The sequence below is a fragment of the Triturus cristatus genome, chromosome 1_2 (assembly GCF_964204655.1).
Source record: "Triturus cristatus chromosome 1_2, aTriCri1.1, whole genome shotgun sequence".
Classification (NCBI taxonomy): Eukaryota; Metazoa; Chordata; class Amphibia; order Caudata; family Salamandridae; genus Triturus; species Triturus cristatus.
The window spans coordinates 253,278,589-253,304,213 of NC_140580.1; the positions used below are offsets into that span (position 1 = coordinate 253,278,589).

Here is a 25,625-nt window from a genome sequence, read left to right on the forward strand (position 1 = left end):
AGGGAAGGAAGGCTTTCAGTGCAAGCCGGATCGCTCTCAACTCCAACAGGTTGATGTGGAGACGAGACTCCACCGGAGACCAGAGGCCTCTGATCTCCGCCTCTCCCATATGGCCATCCCATCCCAGGAGGGACGCATCCGTCACTACGACATGCTCCGGTTGGGGAAGGGAGAGGCTTCTGCCCATGACCCAATCGCGGTCCGTGAGCCACCACTGCAACTGCTGTGCAGTGCCCTCCGAGATCAAGACATGGTCGGACAGGTTGCCGTGATGCTGGGCCCACTGAAACTTCAGGTCCCACTGCAGAGCCCGCATGCGCCGCCTGGCGTGATGCACTAGTAGGATGCAGGAGGCCATCAGCCCCAGAAGCCGCTACACTAGCCTGACCGAAACCCAGGATAGAGGCCGAAAGATGGGAATCAGGGCCTGAATATCCCGGACCCGCTGTTCCGGTGGATAGACCCGGAACTGCGCCGAATCGAGAACTGCTCCGATGAAGAGGAGCGTCTGAGAGGGACTCAAGTCTGACTTCGGCACGTTGATGGAAAATCCCAGCAAATGCAGGAGATCCGCCGTAGTCTGGAGGTGGGAGACGACTGTCTGGGGCGAGCCCGCCTTCAACAACCAGTTGTCGAGATAGGGGAAGACTGGAACCCCTGATCTGCGCAGATGAGCTGCGACCACCGCCATCACTTTCGTGAACACCCGAGGGGCACTGGTGAGGCCGAAGGGGAGCACGGTAAACTGAAAGTGCTCTTGGCCCACCGTGAACCGCAGGTAACGCCGGTGGGCCGGCAGGACGGGGATGTGGAAATATGCGTCCTGCAAGTCCAACGCTACCATCCAGTCTCCAGGGTCGAGAGCAGCCAGAACCTGAGCCAAAGTTAACATCTTGAACCTCTCCTTTCGGAGGAAGGGATTGACGTTCCGGAGGTCCAAGATAGGGCGTAGGCCCCCTTTGCCCTTCTTGGGAACCAGAAAGTAGTGGGAATAACAACCACGACCTACTTCTGGGCTCGGAACGCGCTCGACGGCCCCCTTGGCCAAGAGGGCCGAAACTTCCCCGTGGAGAAGATTCAAATGATCCCCCGAGATACGGTGGTGCTGCGGTGGCATGGCTGGAGGGGTCGTCTCGAAGGGGAGGGAGTAGCCCCTTCGGACGATTTGCAGCACCCACCTGTCCGATGTGATGGACCGCCAGTGGAGCAGGTGATGGCGAACTCTGCCGCCCACTGGCGTGTAATGGGCCTGAAAGCTCGGACTAGGAAGGCTTTGAGGCGGATGCTGCCGGGGTGGATGTGGGCTGACCGCGTCGTCCTCCAGAACCGCCTCGGCGGAAACCACGTCCGCGCGCAGGTTGGTTCTACGGCTGGTGGCTAGTCGCACGTGAGGAGGCACCCCTTCCTTGGCCACGAAAGGGGCGAAAGCGGAAGTTTGCGATCGCGGGGCCGAGAGGCCCAAGGACTTGGCCGTAGCCCGGGAGTCCTTAAAGCGATTCAGCGCACTGTCCGCTTTCTCGCCAAAAAGGCGAGTGCCATCAAAGGGCATGTCCATGAGAGTGCTCTGAACATCGCCCGAAAATGACGTGGACCGCAGCCAGGCGTGACGTCTAAGCGCCACTGTGGTAGAAATTGCCCTACCCAGCGAGTCCGTAGTGTCAAGCCCACATCGGATAGCGTGCCGTGCTGCATCCCTCCCATCGGCCAGAGCCTGGGTAAGTCGTGTCTGGACCTCCTCCGGACACAGGGGCAGCACGTCCTCCATCGCATCCCACAGAGAGTGGGAATAACGGTCCAAGAGACAGGCGGTGTTCAAAGACCGCAGGCCCAAACTAAGGGAAGAGAACAGCTTCTTGCCAAACTGTTCCAGTCTCTTGGAATCCCGGTCCGGCGGAGCGGTCGGGAAGGAGGATTGGGAGGTAGAGGCCTGGATAACCAGGCTCTCGGGGGTAGGGTGTTGGGACAGAAAACTGGGGTCGCCCGGAGCAGAGCGGTGGCGCCTGGCGACGTTCCTGTCCACAGGAGGAACTGTGGAGGGCTTGGACCAGGTGCCCTGCAGAACGTCAATGAGGGCCTCATTGAATTGCAGCAGAGGCTCAGTGGAGCTTGCTGCAGACTGAAGCACCTCAGTGAGGACGTTAGTCCTCACAGCCACGGCAGGTAGGTCGAGCCCAAGGGCTGCGGCCGCCTTGCGCAACACCACAGAGAAAGCTGCGCCCTCCTCCGAAGCCACAGTCGGAGGAGAGACGAATCCAGTGTCCGGAGAGGTATCCAGGCCACTGGCCTCCCCCAGTTCATCTGCCCAGTCCTGTGACATTTGAGCCTGAGCGGCCATAGGATCCTCGGATCCCTCCCAGTTGTCCCCATCATCTGATTCCTGGTATACAGGAGGAAGGTACGGAGCCGGGCGGTAGACATAATGTGTCTCTAGCGGCGCCGAACGCGGCGTCCATCGACGCCGTAGTGGCGCCGGGCCCGGAGCGGGACTGAACTGGGGCTCGACGTCGAGCGGAGTCGGCGTCGGGGGTGGTACCGGTGTCGACGCCGGCGGAGGAGGCGTGACGAGGTCGACCGGCGTCGGCGGGGACTCGGGAACGGGTCCCTCGGGGGCTTGCGGCGTCGAGGCCGGAGCCGTCGACGGCGCCGGAGCCGGAGCCGCCGGCAGGCAAGGCAGCCCTGTCGGGTCCGCGGGGCCCGAAGGTGCGCCAGCGGGCGTCGACGGCGGAGCCAGGCTCCTCATGGCCGAGAGGAAGGCACTGACCTCCGCCGGCGTCGTGTTAGTCCCAGGGACCGGCGGGTATGGGGACTTACGCGGCGCCTGCGGCGCCGCCGGAGCCGCGGGGGTGGAACCACCCTGACCCTCGGCCGAGTGGCGCGACCGGCGAGGGGAGTTTGAAGAGCGGTGTCGCCTCTTGGACTTCTTGGAATGCTTCGACTTACCCGAAGACTTGGATCCCGACGACCGATGGTGACGTCGGCTGCGGCTCCGCGACCGATCCTCGGACCTCCTCCTGGACCGGGATCGAGAGGCGCGCGGAGCCGAGTGGCGAATCTCGAGAAGCTTACGGGACCGCTCCCATCTAGCCTTCGAGGTCAGGGCCTTGCAGTCCGAACACGACTCCGCGTCGTGGTCGAGGCCCAAGCAGTAAAGGCACCGGCGGTGATGGTCCGTAACCGACATCAGGCGGTTACAGTCAGCACAGGCTTTAAAACCAGGCATCCTACCGGCACCGGAGTCGAGACAAGATCAAAAAGGATCGAAAAAGTTAGTCAAAAAGTGACTAAAGGGGTAGCTCGCGCGGATCTGCGCTTACTGGCGCGGAAAAAAGAAGAACTGACGTCAGCGCGCGAGGGCGGCGTCTAAGTAATCCGACGACGTCATTCCGGCGCACGACGCCGACGACGGACGCGGAGCTGCAGACGACGCCTAGCGACGCGCAAGGGGTATTGCTGACGAAAAATCTTCCGGATCCAGTCTGACGCCTGGGGATATTCTAAGGTGAGGAATCTAACTAACGTGTTTCTTTCAGATTATACTGGACTCGCTGTTCGAGAGGATAAGCCTGAATCTGCACTGCGTTCAGAATAGCTCAGATGAAAGGGAGCGTCTGAGAAGGAGTCAGGTGTGACTTTGGCACGTTTAAAGTGAATCCCAGCGAGTGCAGGAGGTCCGCGGTAGTCTGGAGGTGGGAGACAACAGCCTGGGGTGAACCAGTTTTCAAGAGCTAGTTGTCGAGGTAGGGGAAGACTGGCAACTCTAAAATCTGCAGATGAGCTGCAACCACTGCCATCATCCTGGTGAACACCTGAGGGGTGTTGGTAAGGCCAAAAAGAATCCCGGCAAACAAAGTGCTTGTGGCCCACTGTAAACCACAGGTAACACCTGTTGGCAGGTAGGATGGGAATGTGGAAATATGTGTCCTGCAAGTCCAACGCTACAAAGGTCCAGTGCAGACAAAACTTGCCTTGAGCATTCTGAACTTCTGCTTCTTGAGGAAGATATTGATAGGGTGCAGGTACCAGAAAGTAACAGGAATAATAACCACGACCTACGTATGTTATCAGGACACCCTCTTCATGGCTTCCTTGGCCAAGAAAGCCGTCACTTCCTGACGTAGCAAGGAGAGATGGCCCTTCGTCAGCCTGTTGCAAGTCGGTGGCATGGGTGGAGAGGTAATCACGAAGGAGAGGGAGTAGCCCTTTCAGACAACAGCAGTGTGATGTTAAAGACCTCCACCGGGTCAGGTGCTGGTGTATCCTGCCTCCTACTGGGCGCCAATGACCGTAAGAGGGCAATCTAAAGGGGCTTGGAGGCTGTGCCTGCTGGGGGAGTGGTGGACTGGCCGAAAATCTGGCTGCCCGACTGTAGGAAGCAGGATCTCTATATACTATACAAAAATGAGGCATAGTGTGCACAGTCCAGTAGATCCCCAAAGGTTTTGCAGAGGCTTAAGTAGATAATACTAATGTTCACTTCTGTGGTAGTCTGGGCGAGTAGTTAGGCTTATCAGAGGGCATTGTTGTGCATTTGTTGTACACACAGTGGCAATACATGACATACACACTCAATGAATATATCCGAGAACAATTTATGAAAATAGTACCTGGTTATATTTATTTTGCAGAACCACAGAACTTCATCATGGGTAAATATGTTTTTCAAAAGAAATACTTTTCAGTTTCAAAAATGGACACATGCAATTTTCAGACTTTGCACTGTTAACCTATGGAAGGAAGAAAACATCCAGCATACATAGGTTTAACATTGACTTACAAGATCCGTCTTCTGGAGGTCAAGGTAAGTATTAGGTAAAGTTCAGGTCAGAACCTACAGTGCACCACCAGCGATACAGGGGCAGCCGGGTGCAGGGTGCAAGTTTGAGGTCAGGAGCCCAATACAAATGAAAATGGATTGGGGGCAATCAGACAGAGGCTGCTTACAGGTAAGTAGAACTAGCTTGAAAAGGAAGTCTACAGGGGTTGAAACAAGCCCTGGACAGGTCCCAAGTCAGCACCAACCCCATACCACCAGCGGTTCAGGGACGGCCGGATGCAGGATGCCTACACAGCATTGGGTTCCCAAGGCAATGAAGAATGGCCAAATTGAACAAGGGCTGCAGGCCCAAGTCGGGAGGCCAGTCAAAGGAAACATACAGCTGCACAGGTAAGGAGCAATGCTCGGGGGTGCAAGTACACCTTTTGTCCTCTTCACCATGGCCTAGGGAGGACAGTGAAAGGGTGTCTTTAGGCATTGGAAACGGCTTACTGAAGCAGGTCACGGATGGGGGGGGGGGGGGGACTCTGTGCTGAGGCTGCAGGCAACTTCGAGGAGTCCAGGAGAGGTCAGCTAAAGATGGACTCGGGCTCAAGGGTGCTGGGGAACCTCACTGGAACCAGTGGGCCCCTTAGACTCGGGCCGAAGTGGTCAGATGCAGAGGTGAAACCAGGGGCAGGCTTTGCGGTTCAGGTCAGGGCACAAATTCTTTATTTTAAAGATGGTTATTTCTTGAACAAGTCCGCTGTTCACGGGATATCTTGATCGAAGGCAGGCAGTCCTCCCAAGGCTTTGGAGGTCACTGGGCTGCAGGAAGGGTCATCTTTTGGCGCAAGATCGTCAAGGGCTGCTGGCAGGGCTGGGGCCAAGTCAGTTTATTTCTGCAGTCTTCTCTGCTGGTGCGATGCTGTAGTGTCTTCTTAGCTCGTCAGAAACTTATTTTCAGGGCTCTGTGGGCACCTAAATACTACATTTAAGGATGTTTAAAGGGAAATCCAGGTAGTAGCCAATAGGCTACTTACCTTAAGGTTGACTACACCCTCTAAATGCTCGACCCCTTGTGGCGGGTGGGCATATCCCTTATCCCGATTGGAAGATTCCCACCATCTTTAAGATGGTGGGCACTGAAAACTGTACTTCACCTTGCCTCCAGCACCTGAGAGGTGGAGTTGGCAGAGGGGGCACGCCTCCTATTATTTCTATGCTTTCCCGTCTGTCCTCCCGCCAAAAAGGGAGTGAGGACAGGAAGGGGGCCTACTCCCTCTAACAAGATAGGCTGGGGTTGAACTACAAAGGCCGCAAGGCTTGTGAAGCTTCCCACCACGGATGGCTATTCTTGACCGGGGGAGGTGTAAACGCCTCCACCCAGGAAAGGCATTGTTCTCAGCTTCAGAGTGCAAAGGCAAGGCACTCTCCGATGAGGTCAGAACACTGTCTCGCCTTAGCAGGCTGGCTCAGGCCAGTCGGTGACTACACTAAGGATTAGTAGGCTTCAGGAGACCCCTCTAAGGTGTCCTCTGTGTGCACTTCGTAATACAACTGACACTGGAATCAGTGCAGGTTTATTATGCTATGTTTGGTAGGAAACATCCCATATTTCAGTGAATGGAGCTGGGGAACTCGTAATGACGAGTGTCCAGCCCATATACTTATTATGGCATTCCTGGACACTTACAATATCCAGGAATCAACAATGATATTGCAGGGGCATATGTGCTCAGGCAGATATGCCCGCACAGGAGATATAGTGCACCCTGCCTTAGGGCTAAGGCCTGTTAGAGGGATGTCTTACCTATAGCTCATGCAGTGTCTTAGACCGGCTAGGACATCAGAGTAGCGTGCTTGACCCTCTCTGATCGGTGGGTTGCCACAGAAGAGGTTCTTTCCCTTTTTGGGGTTACGTAAGTGCTCCCCTGAGGGTAGGCCCTTAGATTGGTCCCAACAACTTCTGGAACTGACTGCTTGTCTTCTGAACCTTGTTCTAAGACTCTTCTGCTGGTGGAAACTGGAGAATTCTGCTGTTCAAGCCAGGACCCATGACAAGACTGCTCACAGTAGGAAGAATACTGCTGCATCTTCGTCCCTGTGCTTCTTCAAGATCTGCAACTCTGTGGTTGTGCATCATCCGAGTCACCAAGATCTCAGCATGCATCCCAGCCTGAAGGAATCTCTCTCGAAGTGAAGTAGTCACTTCTTACATCCGCAGGCACTTCAGAGTCAACAACCTCTTTGCTGATCCTCTTGTCCCACAGACTTCTTCTGACTCTGCAATTCAGGTGGTGGTTTGTTGGTTCTCCAGAGGCCTGACAAGTCTTAACTGAAAGTTGGGACACTGTAATCCCTCTCCAATCAACAGTGACCGCCTCCCTGTGCACCACATCTGTTGGTCGTTGCCAAGGCTTGTTGGCTCTCTTCGCGGAAGATAGTCAAGTTCCAAGCAGCTTCTGCCTTCAGCACTATACGGCTCCAAGCACGTCTTCCTGCCGGCATCCTTTGCTTCGTGGGGCCTCTTCTTCTGTGTGCTGCTGGGGCTTCCTTGCGACCTCCTGTGCCTGCTGCCACAGGGTCCTTGAGGGGGCTTCACCAATTCTTTCTGGCTCTCCATCGTGCTGTGGGCCGGTCCTGACTTACCCATGCTGAGTTTATCCCTCAGACCTCACTGGTATGCATCCTTGCATCTTCAAACGCAAACTGTTGTTTGCCGAGGCTTGTTGGTTGTCCGCCGGCCACTGACCTTCCTAACCGTCGCGGGACAGCTTGTGAGAGGCTCCCGGTCTCCACAGCCGCTGTTTTCTTCTCACCGCATCTCAGCAAGAACCTTCAACCAGGGCTAGTATTGTGCTGCTATGCCTCCTGGTCACCTCCAGGTGGTTTGGACTCCATCCCCTCTCCTTTCAAGTTCTTCTTGTCAGGATTCTTCATCCTGGTTCCGCCAGCCTAGTCCACGGGATGCTGTAGCTTCAGAACTTCCATGACAGTCTGTAGGCACTGACTGTCTCTGCCCGGTACACCGTTCTGCTAACCACCGGGTCCACCGAGGAGGCAGCACCCCAGGAGAAGGACTTTGAGGCTCCCAGAGGTCAGCCCAGTCTCCCCAGCAAGTTCTGAGGAGCTAAACCCTCCAGGAGCCCTCTCATCACCAGTACCCTGGGTACTGGAGCCCTTGCAATACCCAGGCTTGTTAAGTGTCCAGACTGGACACCAATCCTGCCAAGACTGCCTTATCGACGAGGTACGTCAACATCACTGAGGCCAGCACAGAAAGTGGCCCTGCTGTCCTGTTTGTCCCATCACCAGGTGTAGGAGAGTAGGATCTGCACTTATGTTGCCCCCACTTTTTTTCTGATGTATACACTGGTTTCTGGCTATAGTCTGGCTGGGTCCCTGCTAATCAGGGCCCCAGTCTCACTGATCTCTCTAAACAACTTGGTGTGCATATTAGATACACTAATGATTGGATACTGTGGTACCTTATGAGCCCCTAGTATATGGTACCTTAGGTACCTAGGGCATTGGTACTTCACAGGCCTACCAGGGGCTGCAGCATGTATTATGCCACCCCTGGGAAGCATTCTCAATCTGACACCACAGGCCTGCTACTGCAGCCTGTGTGAGGTAGTGTTAGCACTCCTCACTGAGGTATAGGTTCCTATATCTCACCATACACACACATATAAACCTATCAGCCACCCCTATTGCAGGCCCTATCAATCCTGAGGGCAGGGTGCTTGGTTTACTATGTGAGGGGGTGCTTTTGCATGAGCAGGACCCCTCTGCAGCTGGCAGAGTCTATACTCTGCTACTATTTGTGGATGCGGTTAAACCATATACTCTAAAGTGCATTATAACCTCGCGGTAAATGCTAACTTTGGAATGACTGCATCAAAACATGTTGTGTTTGGTGTCAAAAAACTTGGAATCATACCCCCACACCAGTAACTGGTGTGGGAGTATGATCCCACCCTTCTAGAGGGGATGACATGTACCCACTGTACTAAACGGTAGAAATCTCCTAGAGCCCTGGCATCACAAAATGGATGCCACCAGCACAGACACAGGGCTGCCCTACTGCTGCTGACCGAAACTCGCAGTGGAGGAAGCCCAACAAAAGACATCCTGTCACAGGGAGGTGTCACCACCTTCCAGACAGGATTTAGTGTATTGGGGCTGGGTGGGTGCACTCCTAGAGTGCTTTGAAGTCCTGCACTGGGGGAGCAGTAGGCTCCTCTGTGCATATGCCAGCTCAAACCAGTTCAGGGGCTACCTGCCGCTGCTCTAGCGCTTAACTGGACAAAGGGAAGTGGGTGTAACCACCCACTACCCTGACCCTCCTAGAGGAGTCATCATAGAGCTAGTCCCTCCCCTATCTTCACTATAAGATAGCAAGCATTGCCAATGCAATTCAGATTACCCTGGACAACGCTCTACAAAGAAGAATCCTGGCCCTTCGACGTTCCACTATCTTTGGAAGACTTAAGAATCTCCCTCGGATTCAAGGAGTGAGTCCCCTGCTTGGCAGGCACCTATAACCTCAATCAACGGTTGCAAACTTCACCGCTCCTGCCGGAGTCCGAAGTCCCTGCGGCCCCAGAAGCGGATTTCCTGACCTCTCAACGGCCATTTTGAGTCCCCAGCGAAGCTGTGGCATCTGGACCCCACGAGTGACGAGGAACGGCAATACCTGGGAACCGTGCACTGATTTCGAGTGCAAACCCTAAACAACGTTCTACGGACTTGTGCTTTGGACCATTTGTGGCCCAAGTCCCCAGCAGGTCTTGTTCCAAAAATCAGAGGCCTACCCCGTCCCGAGTGACCGTGGGCTCCTGTGAAACTTTTCCTGTGGCAGCGTCTTTGCGATCCCTTGCCCGTTGGCTAGTGGGTCCCCCGAAGACTTTCTCAATGATTCAAAGGGCTCTCCTGGTTGCTCCGGGCCTGCCCTCACTTACCCTCGCTGGGTAAGTCCATCAGACCTTGCTGGTCTGCATCACCGACAATCTTCAGTCCACACGAGACTTGCAGTTGCCAAGGCTTGTTGGCTCCAATCCGGTTGCCGATACCGTCATCAGCTGCAGACGTCGTCGGACACTCCGAATCTAGCGGCTGGTCATCGTCGATCCCTCCTGGACCTCGTGAGCGAAGAGACAAAACACCATCGACGGCCTGAAGCGACGCGACATCTGTGGTCATCCATCTTGCTGGCCACCGGTCACTGGCAAGTGACTTTGAACACTGTCCTCTCAATTTTCAGGTCCTCTTCATCTTCAATCCACCTTCGGATTCCAGCGGACACCTCTTCAGTCGTCTCAAGCAGCAAGTCTTCATTGGTCTCCATTAAAAACAGCATCGCGACCCGACACCAAAAGACACCTATGCACCCGGCTTCCCTGGGTGAGGTAACTCGTGCACTCCGGTGCCCAAGTGTGTGTTGGCCCTCGAAATACTTACCCTGTAAGTGGCTTGCTTGTTGACTTCTTCGAAGTGCCCTAAAACTTTAAAATACAAACCGTGACTTGCTCCATTGTAACCTATAGGAAACCCGCGGCTGTGTTTAGACACTGCTCGCGTCTCCCGTGGGCTTGTTACTTACCTGCTAACACTGCAGTAGTGAAGCTGCAGCGATTCCCTAGGCTTTGTCATTTTGCAAGTCGACTTTGTTAACCCATTTTTTTAGTATATGGTCTGGTACGCCCCTAGGGCTCCAGCCATATTTGTGCTTAATTTATTGAGAACTGTTGACATTTGAATGTTTACCTGGCTTCTAATCTCATAAAGAGATTAGGAGAGTGTGTCTAGAAATAAATACATTTACATTTGATATATATACCTGTGTGGTGTCCTTTTCATTTGGTAATTCAGGAGATTATAAGGTAAAACAAGCTGCTTTATATTCCTCAGAGACTTAGCCTGAAGGCTGCTCTCCACAGCTACCACTAGGATAGCTTTCTTTAAAAGGTTGTCTTAAACCTATCTACCAAAAGAGTCGAATTGGACTGGTGCAAGGTGGCCACTATAGCTAGTGACCAGCATATGCCAGGCCAACTTCTCACACTAGGTCGATCCCAAGAAGTGAGAGACTCCAACACAAGCGACCGACAGGACAAAACCCCTCTGCACCCCAGCCCGAGCCAACCGACGATGCCCCCTTGCTCCAAAGACCCTCAAGAGGCCTCCTTTGGGTTCTCCCAGACTTGTCCCCAAGTCCCCACTTGCAGCCTTTCTTTTACAGGTAAACTGCCACTGACGTTAACGCATAGTGCTCGAGGATACCGATTTAACCAGCATCTGTGCACCCGGATTCACCCCCCCCCTCCGGACCAATAATGCAGAACCGCTGCAAAAGTGGCCCTATTAACAAAAAAAACAGCCCCCACTACTGCAAAACCGGCCCCCAACCTTCAAACATCCCGGGAAAATGATGCCCGCTAAGGCCAGTCCAGGCCTGACTGCTGGGGGTTTCTTGGACCATGGCCCCCAACCACCTTAAGTCCCAAAAGCCACCCACAAATACACTTATGCAGAGTATATTTCTCTCATAGGATAACATTACCGTTCGCTGCTCATGCCTCAAAAACGTTATTTGAGCGTTTTACTGTAAATATCCCATCTCCAATATTACTTAGCTAGAATAATATAAAAATCGGTGTTATTTTTCTAAATTCGTATCTTGAGTGTGCGTCTTAGCTAATGGGAAGGAGGGGGACTGGCCAAAGAGGCCCCAACGAAGAAGACGTGAGGATCAGTTAGCATCAGAGACTTGAAAAACAGAGGGAAAGAGCAAAGTAGGCCCTCATGCTGGAGAGAAACCAGCTGGAGAGACGCCTAACCTGAAGAAAACGAAGACAACACTCGCAGAAAACAAGCCACCCATAGGGAGGCGACTGCAGACACCCAAGCAGAGGGTCATCGCAGAACGGGGAGGTGAAGAAATATGGCTTACTTCTCAGGGGTCTAATCTGCGGCTAGAATCGTCTCTACCAGATACATCGTTAACGAAGGAAAGTAACTTGTACATCTGATAGAGACTACTAGACGCAGATTCCTTAACGTAGAATAGATACCTGAGCCATACCCAGAAGGGAGGAGGGCCTGCGAGAGAGCCTCCCCACGAGGAGAGACACAAGGCCAAGAAGGGAAAGGCCCGGATATTCAAAGCCCAACCAAGGGAGAACTGCCCAACACCCCATAGGAGCAGACAGCGCCCGAAAAGCCTAAAGGTACACAAGGACCACGTCAACCCCTAGGGGGAAGAGGTAGAACCGGAGTTCAGGGCCCACCTGAAGAAACACAGACACAGTGACAGAAAAGAGCTGAACACACCTCAGCCGCAAGCAGCGGATAAGGCAGGGACGGCTCCACCTTCAAAAGCGTAGTCGGAAGAAGACTGGCACAAGAGAAGACATCGAAGGCCACAATGGTGTATCAGAACAAACAGGCCTGCACTGGCATGCACAGCCAGCCGCAGAAAACACCACGGAATGGTGCACCCAGGACAAGCTAGACGCCAGCCGAAGGCAGAGGCCAGGAAGGGCCAGGACACGCCCCAAGGGAGGGGCCGGCACACACGGACCAACAAATGAAGTGGAACCAGGCAAAAAGAAAGACAGAAAGAAAGAAAGAAAGACGGAGGAAGGACCAAACCGTCCACCAGAAACACCACAGAGGACCAAAGCGGACATAAGCGCAAAACCGCTACAACGCGATGCCGCAGACAGCAGGCCAGACTAGGCCAGCCATACAGTGATCCAGAAGAAGGAAGCAAGAAGATCGCACTTGCGACATACCGTAATGCCACGGAGAGCAGAGGCCCAACGGGCGACCACACCTCCCCAGCACATGAGAGAGCTATATAATAGCTACCATTACCCCACATAGGGCATGTTACGCCCCAAGAACATGGGAACCCTCTTAGGAAAAAGTTTCCGCAGCAGAGGACAACAGAAAGACCTGCGGAGAAAACCGCAGATGGCTTGTCAATCAGCCAATAAAGAATACACAGAAGACCTAATCTCAGGGCCTACACGGCTTACCAACAGCCAAAACACAAGTCAAAAAAGGGCCGGACCCGCAGCCAACAGCACCAATGTCCTAACAAAAGGACCTGAAGGCACAACAACCACACAGAACCGGACCCACTCGCTACAAGGCCCCAGGAAAACAACGGAAGAACACCTCCCAAAACACAGACCGACTTACAGGTCTCTGAGGGGGAGGAGGAGGACGAAGTCCCGCAAGAAACATCTGAATGGCAGAATCCGCAGGGGCGTGCAACAAAAGAGTGCCATCAAAAGGAAGGTCCACCAACCGTTCCCTCACGTTCTCTGAGAACACACTATCCCGTAGCCAGGCATGTCGACGAAGGGCCACCGAAGAAGCCATAGTATGACCCAGCACCTCCGAAATATCCAGAGCCGAGCGAAAAATAAAGGCCGCCAGCTCCCGGCCATCCAACACATGGTGCCGCAGATCAACACAGGCACCCTCCTGAGAAGTGGCAGACATAAGGGACTCTGCTGAGTCCCACAAGCAAGAAGTGGCCCTTGCCAATACACAAAGAGTGTTAAGGGCTCGCAAAGCCGCACTGGTGGAGGCGAAGATATTGTGCCCCCAGGAATCTAACCAGCGGGCCTCCCGTGACGGGGTAGACAACACCGATGTCAGGGAGGGAAAGGCAGTCTGTAAAAGAGGGCCCCTGGTAGAGGGGTGAAGGGCAAGACAGACAGGATCATGCGGCGCAGGACGGTGGCGGTGCAGAAGGCTAGGGCATTGGGTCCCCCGTGGCAGACCGCCCCCATGCCCCCAAAAGAGACGTGTGGAGCGAAGCCTCAAAGGGAAGAAGCAGCTCCTGACCACCAGAACACTGATGGAGGACCTCCAGAAGATGAGCCGTGGGGGCAAGGGCAGCTGGATCGCCCATGCTCAAGATCCCCGCCGCCGTGGAAACAGCCCGAGCGAAGGCAGCACTGGCCTCCATAGGGCCCAGCGGCGGGAAAAGCAGATCCTCTGTGGGCGACGGCTGCAAGCTAAGGCGGCCGTCCCCTAGTCCAACCGGAGGAAGTAAAGGCCAAGCCCGGAAAGGAGGAAGGGGGACAAGGAATGGGGAACCGGAGGTCCTGCCGGCGAAGACTGCGGGCGCCGCGACAACGAAAAGCCGTCCTTGGAAGATGCCGGGGAAAAAGCCACGACGCGGCGGCCCGTATCCGGAGAGGATGAAACCAACAACCGCCGAACCACTGGAGAAGAGGGGGTGTCCGAAGACGAATCAACGACCCGACGCCGGCTCGGCGCCGTAGAGTCCGTGACTGGCGTCAGGTCAATGTCAACCGGCGCCGAAAGGGACGCCGGAACGACATCCGCCACAACGTGCGGCTAGGTCGGAGCCGGGGCAGCTAAGGAACGGCGCCGAAAAGGCGTCAACTCGACCTCCGACGAGGCAGACGCCTGTGTGGAGGGACGAGGGGGGCCCGGGGACACGCTCGACCCCTAGCCGGCCCCAGCGGCGCCGCAAGGGCCAGCAACTGCCGGCGCCTGAGCGGCGTCAGCTTGGCCTCGGACAAGGCCGCCGCCTGCCCAGAGGACCGAGGAGGATTCGAGGACACGCCCGAGCCCCGGCAACCTCCTACCACACCAAAGGGACCCCCGCGGGAGTTTGCTGCGAGGCATAGGCACCGTGGTCCGAAGGAGGGGACCCCCCGAAGGGCCGCACCCCGACGGCACCACATCTTCCGAACCTGTCGGCACCGGAGCCGCCACAGAAGTCCCCGCACGCGGCAAGGGATCCGCAGATGTCCCAGGAAGAGAAGGAAGGGCCTGCAAGGCCGCCGCGTAGGCCTCCATCTGGGCTCTGGTTGCCCCCGCGCCGGGAACCAGCGGATAGGGTGGTGACGCGCAGGGCAGCAACACCCACGGAGAACGCACACCCCCAACAGGCCGGGGACCGGGCCTCGGGGACAAACTGCGACACTTACCAACAGGTAAGCAACGCCCTTGCGGCCTGGGAGAAGGACGATGTCAGAGACGATTCTTGAAGCCGTCCGCAAGGGACGGACGCGGCAGTGACGCCGACCTGGACATGCATGCCGAAAGGAGCTTCATCCGGCGCTCCCGCCAGGACTTCAGCTTCATGTGCTGACACGCCTCACAGTCTGTGGAATCGTGGTGCTCCCCCAAACACCACATGCAGATGGGTTGATGATCCACTGCCGACATCTGTCGCGCGCTAGACAAGGCATTCGCACACTGTTCTCAGGAAAATAGCCTAAAAGCGGAAAAAAGAAGTCCTGAAACAGGCCAGGGACAAGATCCGGATCCGCATTGCAAGCGGGGAAAAAGAAAACGGACGTCGGTGCGCCTGGGTGAGGTTTATGTGACCTCGCTGATGTCACGCCCGAGGAGGACGTCTGGGCCTACCCGTGTGGTACCGTCCACCCCGGCGCGCAGAGATGCTGCACAAGAAAGTTTACCGGGTCCAGTCTCACGCCTGGGGATAATTCTACGTTAAGGAATCTGCGGCTAGTAGTCTCTATCAGATAGGACAGTTATGAAGCGGCTCAAAGGGAGCACACATCAGATAGGTAAGAACCAAGTTCAAGTCCCACTGAGGCATTACGAAGAGAACAGGAGGATGAAGATGAGTAATGCCCATAAGGAATTTATTTACAACAGGGGACTTGAAAAGAAAGGCTGATCAGCAAGCCTAAGAAAGGCTGAAATGGCTAAGAGCAGAGCCCTGCTGGGCCAAAGAAAGGAAGAACAAGGGAACCTCAAAGCGAGGGGCGGAAAGGGAATCCACAGCCTTTGCTGTGCACCATGCCACAAATTTGTTCCATCTGCAGTCGTATACCATTTTAGTGGAGGGACACCTGGCTGCCAAGATAACATCGCAGACTTCGGGAGGCAGGTCAAACGACGTCAACTGCCGGCACTCAATTTCCACGCAAGGAGGTGGAGGCTGGACAGGTTCGGGTGGAGGTCCGTCCCCTGCTGCTGCGACAGAAGATCCTCCCGAAGAGGCAGTCTGACCGGAGGATCGATGGCCATGTTGAGCAGCTCGGGATACCAGACTCTTAGTGCTCAATCCGGAGTCACAAGAATGACTTGGGCCCGGTTGCGCTTGATCTTATTCAGCACTCTGGGTAGAAGTGGTATAGGTGGAAAGGCATATAGAAGACCGCAACTCCACTCGCGACGAAAAGCGTTGCCTAGCGAGAGCCACCTTGGAAAATCCAACTCACAGAACTGCTGACATTGCGCCTTCTCTTCGGTGGCGAATAGATCTAACCAAGGCTCTCCCCACTGCTGAAAGAGACCTTGCACCACCTCCGAGTAAAGACGCCATTCGTGAGCCATCATGCACCCGCGGCTGAGTTCGTCCGCCATGGTGTTCAGGGCACCTGTCAGGTGTTGAACCACCAGGAATAGGCCCTGATGTTCCAGCCATGTTCAAAGGGTAAAGGCATCCTGACATAGGGTCCACGACCCCACCTCCCCTTGTTTGTTGCAGTACCACATGGCGGTGGTGTTGTCTGTGAACCCCTGCACTACTCTTTCCCAGACTGAGGGAAGGAATGCTTTTAGTGCAAGACGAATCGCCCGAAGCTTCAGAAGGTTGATGTGGAGCCCGGACTCCGCTGGATACCAAAGGCCTCTGATCTCCGCCTCCCTCATGTGGCCGCCCCATCCCAGAAGTGATGCATCGGTCACCACTGTGAAATCTGGTTGAGGAAGGGAGAGGGATTTGCCGCTGACCCAATCCTGGTTTGTGAGCCACCACTGCAATTGATGTGCAGTGCCCTCCGAGATATGGATGCAATCAGACAGATTCCCTTGATGTTGTGCCCACTGGAACTTCAGGTCCCACTGCAGAGACCGCATATGCCATCTGACATGATCCACCAGAGGGATGCAGAAGGCCATCAGACCCAGCAGCCTGAGGGTCATCCTGACCGAAACTCGGGATAGAGGCTGAAAGATATGAATCATAGCCCGAATATCCTGGACTCTCTGTTCGGGAGGATAAACCCGAAACTGCGTCGTGTCCAGAACCGCTCTGCTAAAGAGGAGCTTCTGAGAAGGGGTCAGGTGTGACTTCAGCACGTTGATGGAGAACTCCACGGTAAACTGAAAGTGATTGGGGCCTACCGTGAACCGCAGGTAACGCTGGTGGGCCGGCAGGACGGGAATGTGAAAGTAAGCGTCCTGCAAGTCCAACACTACCACCCAGTCTCCAGGGTCGAGGGCAGACAAGACCTGAGCGAGCGTCAACATCTTGAAATTCTCCTTCCAGAGGAAGCGGTTGACGTTCCCGAGATCCAAGATAGGACGCAGGCCTTTGTCCTTCTTGGGCACCAGAAAGTAGTGAGAATAACAATCGTGACCTACTTCTGGGGCAGGAACGCGCTCGATGGCACCCTTGGCCAAGAGTGCCAAAACTTCCTGTTGGAGAAGGGCCAGGTGATCCTCCGACATGCAATGGTACTGAGGTGGCATGGATGGAGGGGTAGTCTTGAAGGGGAGGGAGTAGCCCCTTCGGACTATTTGAAAAACACACCTGTCCGACGTGATGGTGCTCCTTTGGGGGAGGAAATGGCGGATCCTGCCGCCCACTGGCGTTTGGTGGCCCTGAAAGGTCGGACTAGGTGGGTTTGGAGGCTGCTGCAGAGGGGGCTGTGGTGGACTGGCCCGCCCGCTGGCCCCCGGAACTAGAGCGGTGGTTTCCAAGTCCCCGGCCACGTTGGAGCTGAACAGCTTGCGCCGGCCTGTGGCTCTGTGCGGGACATAGCCGGGAAACCTCTTCCGTAGCCACGAAAGGGGTGACAGGCAGACTGCGCAGGACGGGTGGTGGAGAGGCCCAAGAACTTGGCCGTAGCCCGAGAGTCCTTAAAGCGTTCTAGCGCGTTGTCTGCCTTGTCGTCGAAAAGGCGACGGCCATCAAAGGGCATGTCTATAAGGGTGGATTGGACATCACCAGGGCTACTGATGTTGAAATCATCCTGCCAAGTGTGTCAGCAGTATCCAGCCCACAGCGGATGGTAAACTTCGCTGTGTCTCTTCCCCACGGCAACTGCACTGGAGAGCAAGGCCTGGGCCTCCTCCGGGCACTGAGGCAGCACCTGCACGACCGTGTCCCACACGGAGTGGGTATAGCGGCCCAAAACACATGCAGTGTTTACCGACCGCACTCCTAAGCTGAGGAAGAAAACATATTCTTCCCGAGATGGTCCAGCTTTTTGGATTCCCTATCAGGTGGAGCGGTAGGGAATGCGCCCTTGGAGGTAGTGGCTTGGACCACCAAGCTCTCAGGGGTGGGGTGTTGGGAGAGGAAAGTGGGGTCGCCTGGGGCCGGGTGGTGGCGTCGGGCAATCATCCTGTCCACAGGAGCCCCTGTGTTGGGCCTGGACCAGGTGCCCAAAAGGATGTCCGTGAGGGCTTCATTAAACGGGAGTGGGGGCTCCGAAGAGCTCGTTGCCGGTTAAAGCACTTCTGTCAGGAGTTTAGTCCTGACTGCCACCTTAGGAGGATCGAGGTTGAGAGCCTCATCCGCCATACCCAACACCACTGTGAATGACGCTCCCTACTCCGTAGCCAGGGTAGGAGGAGACAACATGCCAAGGTCTAGTGAAGTATCCAGACTACTGGCTTCCCCCAGTTCCTCTCTCCAGTCCTGGTCACACACTAACTGGTCAGTCAAAGGATCCCCAGACCCCTCCCAGTCCTCCTCACATTCCTCTGGCTGCCAATCTTGTCTCAAAGAGCCAGGGTAGAACAAGGGCAGAAAAGTACCCGTCGGCGTCAGTCGACGCCGGTCCGGCTACGTGTCTACCTCGAGGTGGAGGCCGGGGTCGACGTCCGCTGGGGACACAGCCAATGTCGGTGGCGGATGTGGTGCCGGTGGAATCGGCGGCGGGGGAGGCATAACAAGCTCGACCGGTGCCGATCTGGATTCAGGCCTAAATCCGAGGGGACCCTGCGGCGCAAGGGCCGGAGCCGCCGGCGTCGAAGGCCCAGGGACCTCTGCTGAGTCTGCAGGCCCGAAGGAGCGCAGGCGGAGTCGTGCCGCCCTAAGATGGCATGCATTGCTTCGTAAAATTGACTAAGCTGGGCGGGGGTCGCAACAGGTCCCGAGAAGGGAAGGAAACCTGGAGTTGGCCCTACGGGCTCCGCATGGGAAGCCGCAGGAGGGGCACCACCAGCATCCCTCATCGCGTTGGTCGACTAACAGGGAGAAGTTGAAGAGCAACGATGCTTCTTCGACTTCTTTTTGTGCTCCGACTTACCTGACCCCGAGTTTGAAGACTTAGAGGAAGAATGGTGTTGGCTTCACGACCGGTCCCTCGACCTCCTACGTGACCTGGAACTCGAATGATGCGGAGCCGAATGCCGGGCCTCAAGCTTTCGGGACCGCTCCCACAAAGACTTCGGGGTCATGGTCCAGCCGTCGGAGCACGACTTGGGGTCGTGGTAGCGCTCCCGGCAATAGCGGCACACACGATGCGGATCGGTCACCGACATCAGTCGGTTACAGGAACTGCAGGCCTTGATGCCGGGCAACCCTCGTGAACCAGGAGTCAAAACTCAGGAAACGAAGTCGACAAAAGTCGAGAAAAAGTAAGTCAAGAAGTGACTGGGGGTACCGCTCTCTCCAGATCTGCGCTTGCTGGCGAAGAAAAAGAAACAACGGACGTCAGCATGCGAGAGCGGCATCTATGTAGCTACCGCGATGTCATCCCGACAACGGACTCGGAGTCGACCAATGCCACCTTCTGACACGCAGGGGTACTGCTGATTAAAAACTTTCCGGATCCAGTCTGATGCCTGGAGGTAATTCCAAGGTAAGGAATCTATAACTGTTTCTTTCAGATAGGCTCCATCAACTCATCTGGGAAAAAATGTATTCAGCTTTTGATATGCGTATGACAGTTTTGGCACCACTAGTGATGGAGAGGACATGGACTAAAATACACTGATGGGTCCACCAACATGGACTTGTTTACAGGGGCATACTTTCTGTGTTAACTCTAGATGCATACTGAAAGGCTCATAAATTAGATTGGAATATATCAAGCAAGGCTTCAACCCGAGTAGAGCCAGAAGCCACCAAGGGAAAAAATTAGCTGTGACTTTTAAAAAACTTGAACAGGATGTCCTGAAGGAGTAATTGAACATTAGAAAATGGCAGTTGTGACTCTCGTGCTTTGCTGCACAACCCGATTCAATCCTGGAAAAGAAAAGGAGAATATTTTTTGTGTATGTTTCATTCTCCGAGGCCCCTGATTTTTTTTTTTTCTTACTCTTTAATTATATCTCTGTGGTAACTTAGATCTTGTTTCCTTCTCTTGACGATCCTGGGCTGGAAATTGTTTTCCCACCATTCCTCCTCTTGCTTTTGAGTGTGCATCAAAGCACATTTGACGTAAAAAGCCAAGCTGTGGCCCACTCCCTATCACACACAGGTAGATTAGTGGTCAAATACTGGCATTTGAATTTGGAAGAGGCCCCACTCCGTCATCACCAAAATTATTTTTTGATAAACAATCTCCAGCAAAACCTAGTGAAAAATGTTAAAGTAAAATAGGGAATATTTGTGTTTGTCTCTGTGGTACATGAAGAAGAAAAAGTAACTTAAGTCTCAGATACAGGGAAAATGTTTATCCATCTAAATCATATTCAGTGAAGCTATGAGATCCATTGCTGATCCATGGATGAAGCCTCCATAGCACAAGAAGACAGCTACTGCTGTGTAAAAAAATCAAGGTCCAATGTGAAGGGTAGGGTAGATTAAACAAGGAGAAACCTGAGGAAATAAGCATTCTTAAGAACTTTCGAGTTATAAATGACGTGTAAGCTCAAGGTACACTCATAATTCCAGTTTGAGATTAAGTCCCCTCACTCCGAAATGACTCTCCATCAACTCTCACAAAATAGATACTTACTGCTCATTCACATCTCCATTTGCAATACCATCTCTTAAAAATCTCTTAAACTACAACTCTGCACCCTTACCAGTAAGTCGCTGCATCCAGCATGCATGTATTTGTCCATGAAGTCAAGTATCGTAAGCCACAAAGCCGCAAATGTCGCTAATGAGAGTAGTGGCGACAGGTGCTGCAGGAAAACCTGTGAAAGAAATCGGCAATAGATACATTACATTTCAGGGCTTAATTTAATCACTAACAACGTGTTATAAAAAACAAGTTACTTACCTTCTGTAGCACCTTATGAGGTAGAGACTCTTTCTAGCTGCAGATTCCTCGCTAAGAATAATCCCCAGTCTGGATCAGGACATTTTGGAGCATTGCCCCTGCATGCAGGTAGATGGCGTTGATGGAGCAGGATTTCATGAAAGAAACCTGCTCAATTGAACACCCCTATAACATATACTAACGGCCAGCAGTGATAGAATGACTAATGTGCACAAATACACTACACATGGGAAGCTTGCTTTTCAAAAAGCATGAACTAACCAAAAATTCATTCGTAAATAACCGGAAACGTAATAATCTTGTGTATAAAATGAATTAAGAAGGTTTGCATGGCAAGGCTGCATGTGTATGTAGTAAAAAGCATGACGTGTATTGCTTTATCCTAATAAATAATGACGCTTTCTTGCTTATGCTATGATAACCGATGACATGAAGTAGAGTTAAGGTGGGTGGCAAACAGTGAAAATACTTTATCGCATAATTAATAAAGGTTTGTTTTCCGTTCTTTTAGTAATGGATGAATCCTACATTGGGCCTCAGCATCCGGCAGTGCTGCTGAGGGTTTAACGAGAGTGCATCCTTGACTCTGGGGGAACCCTTGTTCCAACCCCAGAAGCTCAACTCCAAAGACCAATTAATTACCTGGTAACCGTTCACTTCATTTCTCTCCATAGGAACCTGTTGACTGTTTTTCTCTGAAAAATGTTCTAAGTGTGGAGTTGGTTTGTATGGAAACCTGAAAAATAATTGTGCAAAACTGATTTTACTTACCTTTTCTCTAAGAAATGTCCCAGAGTGATATCTAGAAAAAGTAATCTCAAAAGTAACGAAAAAATAATTTACCTGTAATTTTCATTGCAAAGTCGATAAAATGTATATGTACAGCATTTCACAGTATTACATTACCAGTAATGCAAACTGTAACCATTTCAAAGTACATTTCCAATTGCATTTCAAACTGTTTATTTGCTGCAAAGTATTTATTAACTTATCTGTGCCAGGCTCGCTTTGTTCTAGAAAATAAAATAACTAAAAGAATATTTTTATACAAAAACAATTGGTCTGAAGTTCAGTCTTTGAGTGTGTGAATTCATTTGCTGACTGAGTGTGTACAACAAATGGTTAACACTGTCCTCCGATACTGCCTTACTGCTTGAACACACTACCACAAATAGAGAGTAAGGTTCTATCTAACTTTACCTCTGCCTACCTTTGGGGTTCCACTGGACACTGTGCACACTCACTTTAGTATGGTATATATAGAGCTAGCTTCCTACAATGCCTGGCTGCCAAGATGATATTACAGACTTCAGGAGGAAGGTCGAAAGCGGTCATCTGCCACTGCTCAATCTCCACGCAAGGAGGTGGAGGCTGGACAGGTTCGGGTGGAAGACCGTCCCCTGCTGCTGCGACAGAAGATCCTTCAGAAGAGGCAGTATGATCGGAGGATCGATGACCATGCTCAAGAGCTCGGGGTACCAGACTCTGCATGCACAGTACGGAGTCATAAGAATGACTTGGGCCCAGTCGCGCTTGATCTTCAGCACTCTGGGCAGAAGTGGTACAGGCCGAAAGGCGTACAGGAGATTGCAATTCCACTCGTGATGAAAAGCGTCGAAGATCGAGTGCCGCCTTGGAAACTCCGTGCTGGTAGAAAGTGCCTTCAAGGTTTTTTTTTTAAAGGACTAAGTTATACAACTTAGCTATAGGATAAACATATACCTATAGGTGAGATTTATCTCAGAGTATGTGTATCATGAACTTGTATATTATGCATTAGTCATATCTGTATATACAAATCATTTCTATTAGATTAAAATAATTGAACGATCTAAAAGGAGAACAAACAAAAGGTGTGTGAGAAACAAAATTCGTTTATATCAACAAATGGTAATTAGGGTACTTAAAATTCAGACAGTTATACAAAATTTGGAAGGAAGTAATGCATTCAATGATTCCTTCACTACACAATGTATCAAACACTTTTTCAATGATACTTATACATTTATCTAGAAAACAGTGTGACAGTCGACGTTTCGGTCTTTATGTTCGAATTTATAAGACCATCTTCAGGACTGGTAATTAAAAGTTGACCCCTCGTATTTAGCGGCTGCAAAATACCCGTCTCTTATATTTCAATTTGAACGATTCGTCTATTGTTCAATTCAACATCACAGCATTTTAATTAAAAAGGGAAGCTTTTCTTTAAAGAGCTTATGTTGGATCAATTGGTGTCGTGACTGCGGTGCTTAAAAATACGACCACCCGTATCTTGTGCTTCAACTTGGGCGATTCGTCTATTGTTCAATTCAATCACAGCATATTGATTTTGAAAAGAAACTTTTTTTTTTTTTTTGGAGCTTGTTATGAATTAATTACAACCGTAACAACGGTGCTTTGGAGTGAACCAACCGGTGAAATGGCCTCGGGGCGTTCGTGGCTTCCCTCAGAGACTACTGGCTTTGATAAAGTGATCTCCTCTGCTGGATGGCGGCAAAAGACAATCCGCCATCCAGCAGAGGAGATCGCTTTATCTGTACGCTGCAGATAGAAAGCAAGCGCACGTTTCGGGTCCAGACGGTGGAGCCGCTCCTCTTCCCTGGAAGGATGCGGAGGCGGAAAGAAGGTGGGCAAAGTGATGGTCTGCCCGATGTGGAAGGGCGTGACAACCTTTGGCAAGAAAGAAGGACGGGTCCTTAAAACCACCTTGTCTGGATGAACAGAAAGGAAAGGAGGTTTGGAAGAAAGAGCCTGGAGCTCACTCACTCTTCTGGCAGAGGTGATAGCAACCAGGAAAGCAGTCTTGAGAGTAAGAAGACGCAAAGGACAGTTATGAAGAGGCTCAAAGGGAGCACACATCGGAAAAGTCAAGACAAGATTCAAGTCCCACTGAGGCATTATGAAAGGCACGGGAGGAAACGTGTGGGTAATGCCTTTGAGGAAACGATTAACAACCGGGAACTTAAAAAGAGAAGGCTGATCAGGAAGCCTCAGGAAGGCGGAGATGACCGAAAGATAATCTTTGATAGTGCCCAGAGCAGAGCCCTGCTGGGCCAAGGACAGGAGGAACAGAAGGACCTCAGAAAGAGGAGCCGAAAGGGGGTCTACAGCTTTCGCTGTGCACCATGCCACAAATCTGTTCCACCTACAGGCGTACACCGTTTTAGTGGAGGGACGCCTGGCTGCCAGGATGACATCACAGACTTTGGAAGGAAGATCGAAAGGTGTCAACTGTTGCCGCTCAATCTCCATGCATGGAGGTGGAAACTGGACAGGCTCGGGTGGAGGACCGTCCCCTCCAGCAGCGACAGAAAATCCTCCCGAAGAGACAGACGGATCGGGGGATCGATGCTCATACTGAGTAGCTCGGGATACCATACTCTTCGAGCCCAGTCCGGAGCCACAAGAATGACTTGGGCCCGGTCATGCCTGATCTTCTTCAGCACTCTGGGCAGAAGTGGTATAGGCGGAAAAGGCGTACAACAGACCGCAACTCCACTCGTGACGAAAAGCGTCTCCGAGCGAGTGCCGCCTTGGAAATTCCAACGCACAGAACTGATGACATTGCGCGTTCTCTTCGGTGGCAAATTGATCTAACCAAGGCACTCCCCACTGCTGAAAGAGCGCTTGCGCCACGTCTGAGTGCAGACGCCAATCGTGATCCATCATGCACCGGCGGCTGAGTTCGTCCACCCTGTCATTCAGAGAACCTGCCAGGTATTGAACCACCAAGGTAATGCCGTGATGTTCCAGCCCTATCCAGAGGCGCAGAGCCTCCTGACATAGGGTCCACGATCCCACCCCGCCCTGTTTGTTGCAATACCACATGGCGGTGGTGTTGTCCGTGAACACCTGCACTACACTTCCCCGGACAGAGGGAAGGAATGTCTTCAGTGCAAGCCGGATCACCTGCAGCTCCAGGAGGTTGATATGGAGCCAGGACTCCGCTGGAAACCAGAGGCCTCTGATCACCGCCTCGCCCATGTGGCCACCCCATCCCAGGAGGGACGCATCCGTCACCACTGTGTGCTCTGGTTGGGGAAGGGAGAGGGATCTGCCACTGACCCAATCGCAGTCCGTGAGCCACCACTGCAACTGTCGTGCAGCGCTCTCCGAGATCTGGAAGTGACCGGACAGGTCGCCCTGATGCTGTGCCCACTGGAACTTCAGGTCCCACTGCAGAGCTCGCATATGCCATCTGGCATGCGTCGCCAGCAGGATGCAAGAGGCCATCAGGCCCAGCAACCGGAGGGTCATCCTGACCGAAACCCGGGATAGAGGCTGAAAGATCGGAATCATAGCCTGAATATCCCGAAACAACATTGAATCCAGAACCGCCCCGATGAAAGGGAGCTTCTGAGAGGGGCTCAGGTGCGACTTCAGCACATTGATGGAGAACCCCAGCAAATGCAGGAGTTCGGCCGTAGCCTGGAGGTGGGAGACGACAGCCGGGGGAGAGCCCACCCTCAACAGCCAGTCATCGAGGTAGGGGAGGACTGACACCCCTGACCTGCGCAGATGAGCTGCGACCACCGCCATCACCTTCGTGAACTCCCGAGGGGCGCTGGTAAGGCCGAAGGGGAGCACGGCAAACTGAAAATGCTCCAGGCCTACCGTGAACCGCAGGTAACGCCGGTGGGCCGGCAGGACGG

At 53.1% G+C, this 25,625-nt stretch overlaps 1 protein-coding gene across 5 annotated transcripts in view; it reads right to left on the reverse strand.

Moving 5' to 3' along the window:
* GBF1 (golgi brefeldin A resistant guanine nucleotide exchange factor 1) overlaps positions 1 to 25,625 on the reverse strand; it is a 2,300,480-nt gene that overhangs the window by 145,019 nt on the left and 2,129,836 nt on the right. For all 5 annotated transcript variants that reach the window (XM_085603553.1, XM_085603551.1, XM_085603552.1 and 2 more), the window contains one exon: positions 20,774 to 20,887. In XM_085603553.1, the coding sequence (XP_085459679.1) occupies positions 20,774 to 20,887 (114 nt within the window). The remainder of the gene's footprint in view (positions 1 to 20,773; positions 20,888 to 25,625) is intronic.